The sequence below is a fragment of the Uloborus diversus genome, chromosome 4, assembly GCF_026930045.1.
Source record: "Uloborus diversus isolate 005 chromosome 4, Udiv.v.3.1, whole genome shotgun sequence".
Lineage (NCBI taxonomy): Eukaryota > Metazoa > Arthropoda > Arachnida > Araneae > Uloboridae > Uloborus > Uloborus diversus.
In genome coordinates, this window is record NC_072734.1 from 18,816,633 (window position 1) to 18,827,372 (window position 10,740).

The 10,740-nt window shown below is 32.7% G+C and overlaps 1 protein-coding gene across 1 annotated transcript in view; it reads left to right on the plus strand.

Annotated features, from left to right (window-relative positions):
- LOC129219908 (26S proteasome non-ATPase regulatory subunit 1-like) overlaps positions 1–10,488 on the plus strand; it is a 55,563-nt gene extending 45,075 nt beyond the window's left edge. The window contains exons 17-22 of the mRNA XM_054854222.1: positions 83–252; positions 334–510; positions 1,243–1,446; positions 4,424–4,474; positions 9,515–9,590; positions 10,353–10,488. Coding sequence (XP_054710197.1) covers positions 83–252; positions 334–510; positions 1,243–1,446; positions 4,424–4,474; positions 9,515–9,590; positions 10,353–10,423 — 749 coding nt within the window. The 3' untranslated portion in view covers positions 10,424–10,488. The remainder of the gene's footprint in view (positions 1–82; positions 253–333; positions 511–1,242; positions 1,447–4,423; positions 4,475–9,514; positions 9,591–10,352) is intronic.
- Positions 10,489–10,740: the final 252 nt, after the last annotated feature.

The window sequence follows — 10,740 nt, forward strand, 5'->3', positions numbered from 1 at the left end:
AGGTATATTAATAAATATATATGTAGTTTTTCTAATGTGTATTTTAATATTTTAAAATAATATAAATGGAAAAATGTTACAGGTGGAAGAAATGTCACAATTTCTCTACAGTCTAGAACAGGTCACACAAACATGGCTGCAGTGGTCGGAATGCTAGTTTTTGCACAATTTTGGTACTGGTTTTCTCTGTCCCATTTTCTGTCTTTGGCTTTTACACCTACTGCAATTATTGGTTTGAATGCAGATTTGAAGGTAACATTATTTAAACTTTTTTCCTACCCCCCCCCCCCTTTTGTGCTTTCCAATTTTAGAATTTAATTTAATCTCAATTAGATGCCGAAAATGGAGTTTCGCTCCAATGCCAAACCATCTACCTATGCCTATCCACCAGCTTTAGAAGAAAAGAAAGAAAAGGAAAGAGAAAAAGTTACAACAGCTGTGTTGTCTATAACAGCTAAAGCGAGAAAGAAGGAAGTTGAGAAAAAAGAAAGGGAAGAAAAAATGGAAGTGGTATGTTGGAATTCATATTCACTCTAGTTTTAATAAAAAGAGAGGTAGAGAAGAATTTTAACTTATAATCTTTAACAATTCTTTTGTTTTCTTCTTTTTTTTAATGTTTGTCTGATATAATTCACTTTAAAAGTCGGAAATATTGTGTCACATTTTTTTTTTTTTTTTTTTTTTTTTTTTTAACTTCCATCATTAAGAAATTCACATCAGGATTTAAGCTGGATAAAATTACTCTTAAGTCAGGAAACAAAACAAAGGGAATAAAAAAGCTTTAGGGACATATTAAAATTCCACTTTGTGTGATATAATTGCATCATTTACATAGTTAGAACTGATATGCGTACTAATCATGACTAACTCGAGTTGGTACCAACACTTTAATGCATGAAATACCTTGACAAGAGTTGCAATTGTAATTTTCTTACTCAAAAAAGGTTTGAAGATAGTTTTCAACTACTATTAACAAAAGCTTAAGTGTTGCCCCTGAAAGCTCTCATCCTATGTAACTAATGTAGTTTTTGATTTGGGAAATACTTTTGAATATCTCCCCCTCCCCCCCACAAAAAAAATCACTAATTTTGAAGTGCAGTTGTACATTTGAATTTTTTTAAAAAAAGTCTTAGTAAGTGATTTCTTAATGACTTAAAAAGGTTTTTTTTTTTTTTTCAAAAAATGTTCAAGCTATATTCATTTTGTTAGCTAGTGTTAAATGATAGTATTTTTTCCCCTTAGGATGAAGACAAAAAAGAAACAGAAAAAGAAGTTATAAAAGAGGCATCTAAAAGTAAAGATTCATCTAGTAGTAAAGAAAAAGAAGGCCAAAAAGACAAAAAAGACGATGTCGAGAAAGACACAGATGACAAAAAAGAGGAGAGGAAAGAACAAGAACCTCATTTTGAAATTTTAACAAATCCAGCAAGGGTGATGAGACAACAGGTAGGAGTACATGCATTAATTATAGACACTTAATATTTCAGGAATTTTGCCAATAGCTTTATTCTTCATACAATACTTAATCCAGGACATCCTAAACTTCATAGCCCCTTTAAACAAGAAGTTCTGTCTAGAACTAGATGAGCCTACTTTCTTGTATATCCATACTACTTTCTAGTACTTGATCAATATTCTCAAAAATAGCTCAAATCGCAAATTTTTTCAAACATATTTTTTAAAATACTTTAAGCTGATTTCTAGGAATAAAATATTCCTCACTTAGATGCGGGAAAAAAAAATAGCAACAACTTTTAAACAAAGCAGCTAATACACTTTTTTCCATTAATAAAAATCTTTAACAGCTTTCAAAACGAAAAATTTATAATTAAAATTAATAAGCTCATTAAAATAAATACATCATATCAAACAAAAAAAATAGTTTCTTTTTCCCATGTTGCCAAAAACATTTTTTTTAATGAATTAATGCACTTACCAAAACAAACAAACAAAAAAAAAAAAAAAAAAGAAAAGAAAAAAAAAAGAAACAATAAAATGTCAACTTAAAGAAATAATTTTATTTGTCAAAAAAAAAAAAAAAAAATCTGCGCATACTTTATGTGGAAACATAAATGACTTCGAGTTTATTCGCCAAAAACTGAGTACCTAAATTGAAACTTCAGCGTAAAAATAAAAACAAGTCATATCAGCAATAATTATTTCACAGTTAAAACCATAGCTGCGGAGTCGGAGTCAATCTCATTTTGAGATAAAGGAGTCGGAGTCGAATATTTAAGAATCGGAGTCAGTCATTTGTCCTCCGTGTATAAATTTTTTCAAAAACTACGAAGTCAGAGTCAAAGTCGGGGAGTCGGAGTCAAGTGCCCCTAAATTCTCGGAGTCAAAGTCTGGAGTTTGGCGTAAAGTGTGATTTCCATCAAAATTTGTTTGAAGTAAATCCGCCATCAAGTACGAAATCTACATTGACTTTCAGTTTCCCCGTAGGGGCTAATGTTAAGGGATTTGAACTGTTCAAAATTGAACGGAAAATTGTTCAAATCAAAAAGTGAAATATGGGAATGCGGTGTCCTCGCCAAGATCTCTCGAACAAAAAAAAATTTTTCGAATCGGATTATTCACTCAAAAGTTATTACGGGGGGACAGACCAACTGACATTTTTCCCCATCTCAATACCCTACTTTCTAATTTTTAATTTTTCAATATTTATCTTACTATTTTATTTATTTTGACTTTTTTTTTGGATATTTTTAAGATGCATTAAGCCTTCTTTCATGCTTTTTTCTTCTTTCTCTGACTTTTACTGGGAAAGTAGGCTAAAAACCAATATTCAGGACTAAGTGTGGACCCCTGTCAATAGAACTAATGGGTACTTGTAGTTTGTAGTTAATTGAACTTAATTAAATTAACTATTACTAGTTAGAGGGGAAACTTGCTATTCAAAAAAAGGCACTAGGTAGGCAGTTTACAGTACTTAATTTTGTTTAGAACTTCTAGAGCTAAAAACCAAATTGATCAGACTGAAATCAATAGGTAACAGAAGCATTAAAATTTTAAATTCCAAAGATTGGAACATAAGTCCAAAGATTGGGATTATTTGTTCATTAGTGCATTGTATGTAGAAGCCTATTCCACATCCAGCCATGTGAACATCATTCTTTTTAAAAAAATCCTTTTAAATTTTTTACCAGGGTTAAAAGAGTGTGCATCCCATCCTTTGCATGTGCCAAAAAAGTTTTCCTGCTCTCCTGTAAAATTATCCCAATGTGACTTTTGTCCTTCTGGCTCTAAGGTACAGAATTGAGCATCAAACTAATTGTAAGAGGGACGTGTTGTTTTAGCTGGACAATTTTAATATATTGGGTTTAATTTCTGGTATCTGGATTTGAATGTCAAGTTTAGCTTCTCAACATTTCAGCATTTAGTTTTGGTGGCTGCACAGATGGAAAATACGTATTCGCAAAGGCAGGTGTCCACCCCCTTAAAAGCAAGGGTGCACCTCCCCAAATATCGTGAAGACCCTCATCCCCGCCCCCCAAGGATGCAAAAGGATTGAAATCTCAAACAAGACACACAGTTTTTGGCGATGAACGTGTTTCCAAAACGAATGTTTATGGAAGAAATTGCAGTGGATGAAGATCTAATAGAGGAAAAATAAGGAAACAAAATCGCTGGAAAAATCGAAATCTTTTCAAATTTAGAATATGAAATTTCTGCAGATACTGCTTTCTACGAATAGCTTCCAACTCAAGATAGAACTTTGCACAAATTCTGCAGATTTCTTTAAGTGCAAAGTAAATCTAAAGTTCCTGCAGATGACTTATCGAATTCAACACTTTATCTTTCCACTGAATTATCGTAATTTCGGAGTATTTTAAATTTTCTTCTAATTTAAAGAAATTTGCAGAGTTTGTGCAAAATTTTAACTTGAGTTGGAAGATATTTGCAGAAAATTTGCAGTTTCTGCAGAAATTTCGCAGAAATCTGTAGAATTTTAGCAGACAATTTGTCTGAGTTTTCCCCTCACATTTGAACAGAATTGTTCTGCAGCTCAGGCATCTGTTCTGCGACATATGTCATAAATTTTGTAGCATTCTGCTTTGAGGCTGTTAAGTACAGTTATACAAGAAAAAACATGAAAATTAGAATGTGCTTTGGTGTTTTAAGTATTAATGTAAGCCTTATGAAAGTTTAAATTTGGAACTGCCTTTCAATTGCAAGTAAATGTTCCTCTGAAAATTTTTTTTCCAGTAATAAGTCAAATGTTAAGTTCCAACTTATTTTTAAAAAAAATATCAAATACAAATATTTTGCATTAAATTTGTCAATTATTTCTGAATAATTTATCATTGATGTGTTCCAGAACAACTCTTTACCATTTTTAATGATTTTTTTGCACTTTGTGTATTAGTAACATTGGGTGTTAGATAAATTGAAGTTTTTAATTATTTTTTCATTTTGGCAGCTTAAAGTGTTACAAATTCCTGATGCATCAAGGTATCAACCTTTGAAAGAGGTAATTTATTTTCTTTTTGGATTGAAGAAACAATTTCATTATGTTTTTCACAAGGTCTCTGGCCATTTGTCATTTTTATCAGGGCCCAATATAAGCTGATTTTATTACCCTTTTTTGATACTTTCACAAAAATCAAGTAATATAATCATTTGTCAAAATGCATGTATCTTAACTACTCCAATGCCGAGCAAAGCAAACTATTCATGAATAATTTTTCAATCGTTACTTATTATAGGATTGAAATAATATTGATTTTAGTATTTAAACTTACAGTGGAAATATACCACAGCTATAAGTTTTAAATATGGATACTGCTTTTTAATGTCCCTATTTATATCGTTTGGTAATAAGGCATCAGAACTTCTTAATCCTCTTACGTACAAAAAGACCCCTTTTTTAAACTTTGAGAGCGGATTAAAGATAGAGGAAGTGAAAGCTTGTATTGAAGCCACAGTCCTAAGGCATGTGGAAGCCTCCACTGAAGCCAGTGAAATATCGAAGAAAACAGACTTCTTTCATAAGTTTCATGCAGAATGTGTCAACTATTTGTCATAGTAGAGCCAAATGACTAGAATTCTTGACCTCTGCATTTTGTAGCCAAAGTGTTGCACTTGTTTCTTCTATATTTTTGAAACCTGTGCATTTCTGTGTGTCTTTAACCCTATATCCTCCGAACTGTGAATGTCTACTAGGTCCGTACTGGCACCATTGCATGCAGGACATCCAGGGAAAACCACTCCGTCCTGTCTCGCCCCTCTAAACCTTAAGCAGCTGGACATTCATGATGTCCTGGGGGCATGTAAGGGTAAAAAGCATTACAATCATCAATTGTTACCTGCCGCAGGCAGAACAAGCCACTGCAGGCAGTAAACGAGTGTAGGTGAGCAAAGTTAGCAGGGGCAGAGCCCCTTAGTCCAGGTACTGATCCTTGCTCCAAGAATACAAGAGTCTTTCAATTTTGAAGCATTATGAAACTGCACCTGTTGTAAAATATCTATGAAAAGTAAATAATGCCACTGCGTTTTCCCAATGCTAATTGAGAATCATTACTGCATGCTTTGGTTAGCAAAAAAAAAAAAGTGAAATAAAATTGTGTATATCGGTGGGGGGAGTCATGCTGAAAATTTTTGTTGTTTGGTTTTGGGTACGAAAAACTTCTGAAACTGTACTTGGGTGTCAGTAAAACATTCCAAATTGGCCAGGAAGAAGGCACTTCATGGACTGTAAACGTTACTAATTAATTTCATGAATAATGAAAGGAGGCTGTACAGTGGCCGCTGCTTTTCCGAATCATGTTTATTGTAACCAGTTTTAATTAAAGTAAAGCGACTGATTCTATAAAGCTAGATTTTGTTCTATTTTTGATGATTTGATTTTTATTAAAGCAGTTGATTCAATTAACCGGCGTCCAATGTATTTCAAGTATTTTCCTTTTGAAAAAATTAATGAACAGAAAATATTACTGGAATTGTTTACATCTTATTCATAATGTAATTGAACACAATGGATGGATAATATTCTGAATGGTTTAGGGGGATCCTGACCCTCCCCTTGTATCTACCCGAGACCCACGTGATAACAGGCCAGACAACTCCCCTCCCCCCCACTTCATTACGCCACCAGTAGTCGATCTTTGAACTTGGCGCAAAACTTTGAAAGCAGTGCAGTCTACCAGTTAAACAACAGTGCTTCTTGGTCTGGTTGAAATAGATGAAATAGGAAATATTAACTTCGGCTGCACATTTTTGAATACAATACTGTTGGATTTATCTCATCCTTTCCACGTACCGGAATGTAGAGGCAATTAAAATATATATATATAATATAAGTGTCTGCTGAGTGAATTTGAGTCAGCGATTTCCGCTTCCGAACAACCTGCATGTGAAGAAAAAAGCTGGGTGTCTCATGGAATAAATTTTAAAGTTCGGAGGTAAGTACTTTTCTCAGATAAACAAATTTACATTTTATGCAGTTAAGATTACTTAAGTTTTCCTCCATTACACGAACAATTGTCAGTTTCCTTTCTGATATCTTTGTCTGTAATTTGTAATTTTAGTATACTGCTTTAATATTTGAAACGGTTAACTTGCAACTTTTTATTTCTTTATTTTTTCAACTTTGTACACGCATTTATTCGAAATGGATTTTCCAAGCTGACAATATACATATGTCAAAATTTTCTACAGATATACTTGTTGCTATCAGAAGCAACGTAACTTGGTGTTGATATTCAGTTAATATGTAAGCAAGTTTATTGAAACAGGGTTTTAACTGAACTAATCTTATATTTTCCGTTTCGATTAAATTGTTTCATACACTAGCATGTGTTATTTTGATCAAAAAACATTCCTTGATGGGCTTCCGTAGTTCTGAGATAGAAGATTAGATTTGAACGCCGGAGGTCGTGGGTCCGATACTCAAACATTTCCCCCCAACTACGCCCCTGCAATGTTATTCAAACAAGCTGGTTCTGTGCGTAAATTAAAAAAATATATACGTTTTTTTTTTCACTGTTGTCTTTAAGTTTTATGATATTTATGCACACATTGTGGTTAAGTAAACGGCATTCATAATTTCTGGGCTTGCGAAAGATTAGTTTTGAGCAGTGGATACACAACGTGTTTTTGCCAAATGCTCTGTGCTTGTTTGTTTATGCTTAAAAAGGGCAAAATATCTTGAACTACATATTTTTTGAACTCCTTGGATTTTCTATTAATAAGCTTTCAGGAACTCTGAAACTGTAACATAAATTGAATTAAGGGGCTGTCTATAAAGGATGTTGCAAACTTTTGAACAAATTCCCCCCCCCCCTCCTCCTTGTTACATGTAACGTTGTTCAACATGAGCATATTGTTATAAACAACGCGTGATGTCACACTTCTTGTTATTCCCTCCCTTCCCCCTGTCACAAAACTGTCACATTGATTTCCTAAAAGAGCATACTCAGCAAAATGTTGATCTAAATTTAACATATATGAGGTTTTAAGTATTAAAGAAAGTTGCTAAAATGGTCATTCTGTGAAAAGTTTTTTGAAAAAGGTACTTTGTCATCAATTAATGCTTTTTAAAATAATTTTTCAAAAGCCTAAAATGATGAAATATTAAAGCCCCCCCCCCACACACAAGAATCATTAGCAGCAGAAAAAGCTGAAAATGGAAAAGTAGCCGAATTCCAAAAAAAAAAAAAAAAAAGGCTGTTTAGATATTGAATACATTTTTTGGATGTACAACATACAGTATTCATGATGTTGTATTATACATTCTTTAATTAACGTTTTTCAAGTTGAATTCCTGTGTAATTTTTCGAGAGTGCCCACCGAAGGGGGGGGGGGGGTCGGAATCATAGTCTCATAGTAATGATAGCTTTTCAACGGCTATAGTTATAAATAACTGTGCCCTTGAAATTTTAAGGGAGATGGAGATGTTTTGGGTTTTTTTTTTTGAAGTTTTCATAATTGAAGGGGGTAGGGCACCGTCTACTTTGGGGGATGGCACCCAAGCATTCACGTCTTTTGAAAAGCATAAATTTGATCAGCTAAGTTAACATTAATAATATGGTATTATGTACTTTAATTTGATGTTATGTCTTTGAAACATATTGCAGTCATGTTTCCCGTTTTCTTAAGTAAAAATGTTTATTTATTTTTTAAAATTTCATTTAATTCTTATTCAAATACAATAGTAATATTATTTTTTGTTTTGTTGTAAAATGAAAGTTCATTTGTTTATTTGAATACTTCTTAAGACTTAATGTTTCAATACAATATACGAGTAGTTAAAATGCGATTAGTTAAAAAACAATTTCCAATGAAAAATAAAACTGTGTTTATTTATCACTTTGTTTTAACATGATTGTAAAATAAAATCGTGCTTAGTTATTTGAATACTTTGTAATACTTATAAATGTTTTTATGTCAAATACTATGAATTAAGCTCAGTGTATTTTTTAATGTATGATTATCGGTTCCTTTTTATGTTTTCAAATGAAAAAGTAGAACTTGTAATGCTACTAAAATAACAGAAGTCAATAATAAATAAACCAAATAGTTTTATTTAACCAAAATATTAATCGAAGTGCTCACTTCCCAATATCATTGTGGATCGACAAACGATGACGTCATTTGCTAGTTGGATGGCCTTCCTATCTCGAAGGCCTCGATCTACCCCTGGTCAAGGATATTATGTATAAGACTTATGTTCAGGGCCGGATTTGGAAGTGTAAAGGCCCCAGGGCAACGAAGGAGTGGAGGCCCCTAATCAGGGTTCGAAAAGATCATCATATTTTCGAAAATATCCGAATATTTTGATATACATGTATATATCCGATATTTTCAACCCGTGAAAGTTAGGATGTTTTGTAAAAATTTTATAGTGGGGGCCCCTTTGTTATGGAGACCGCGGGGCAGTAGCCCCGCCTGCTCTCCCCTAAATCTGGCCCTGCTGATGTTCCTCGATGCTCGACTGTATCGCCTCGTACATTCACGCTAAAGGTGGCTCAGCAGGCTACTTAAACCTCCGTTGATTTGGGACTTTTATAATAATAAATGATCTTTTTGCTTTCATTTTGTTATCATTTTCTGGTATCAATACTGCCATAATGTTTGTAAAAGTTTGTTTCATTCTGAAAACTCCTTCTTTGAGTCTTTTTTTTTTTTGCTATAGAGTGTACATATGTATCTTTATGCATATATTCCGGGCTTTTTTTTATTCATTGTTACAAATGGAATTGGAAATATCTCTACAAAATTAGAAACATCAATATTTATATAAGCCACTATGTACATCATTGATCGGTTTGAGCCTTGTATTTTTGGAAGGTTAAAGTTTCCTTAAAATAAGAGATATTTTTCTTCTTTACATGATTCCAAGCTCTGGTTCAAAATAACCTCAGTACTTTTTGCTTAAATTAAGCGTTTGTTGAATTGCGAATAATAAATTTTCCATTTTGCAGGACACATTTTCGTAGAACTATGCATTTCTTTCAGCTGCTAATTGATTAAATATAATATTTTGTTTTTAACTTCAAAATATTTCTCCTAGGTATCTATTGGAGGAATAATAATGATGAAAGATAATAAAAGTGAAGATCCTGAAGAGCTTGTTGAGCCTGTTGCAGGTAAATACTGCAGTAAATAATCTTTTATAGAGTAACCTAGGGGGTGGATAACTCTCCAGAGTAATTCCTAACCACTGACTATTTTTATATTAACATATTGCATGCAGGTCTATTTTGTTTTGGTCTTATGAGTGGAGGGATTTTTTTTTTTGACTGAAAACATACTTTTACATATCCTGTTCTATTGAGTCTACAAAAGACGTAAAAGTGAGTTTCCCTCATCAAATTTGCCAAGCAAGTTCTTCTATAAAATGAAGCAATACCCTCTTAACATTAAGGCCTTTTGCATTTGTCTCAAAAAGTGAACTAACTGCCCATAAATGGTAAAATCCCATCAGACAGCTGGTTTAATTTCTAATATCTCCAATATATAGCAGTCTGTGAAGGGTTATTTTGACCGCCTCTTTGTTCTGTGCTAAAAACGAGAAATCAATAGGCTTGAATAGGAAATGAATAAAATCTTCAAGATATTTTGAACCATCTTGGAAAATTTTGCTTGAGCCTTAACAGTAAATTTGACTAAGAATTGCTCTTGGGGCAATACATACACTAATTAAAAGTTAAATTACATTAGTCATTCAATGAAATCTAGAAAGCAAATTCTTCTTAATCCAAATTTGGTAAATCTAGCTGTGACAGATTTTGTATTTTTTGATTTTTATTCAGGAATTGCTCTAGGTAACTTGTTCTTCCCAATGAAAAAAATATTAATAGCTATAGTTAAATAAAATGCAAATCCTTCATTTTTGTGTTATCTTATAGCGGGAGGACCTAAAATAGAAGATGAAGATGAACCAGACCCACCAGAAGACTTCGAATATCTTGATGATTAATGAACTCTATTTATTTCTTTCAAAACTGTTATTCATTTATATAATAAAGAACTTTTTTTTACAAATTTATCATTTCTTATGAAGTTCACAATGAACAGGGTTCGTACGCTCCTTCTAAACTCCTCCAATACTCCTTCATTCAGGAAATTTCTTTGAAGGGCCCTTCAAACTCCTTCATTTTGATTTTAACTCCTTCAAAACTCCTTCGTTTTTAGTTCAAGACTACATAATTTTCCTCAATGAAAGTAACTTGAAATACTTCAACTTAACATTGTCACAAGGGCAAAGGTATAAGGACGATTTTGATGCAGTAATTT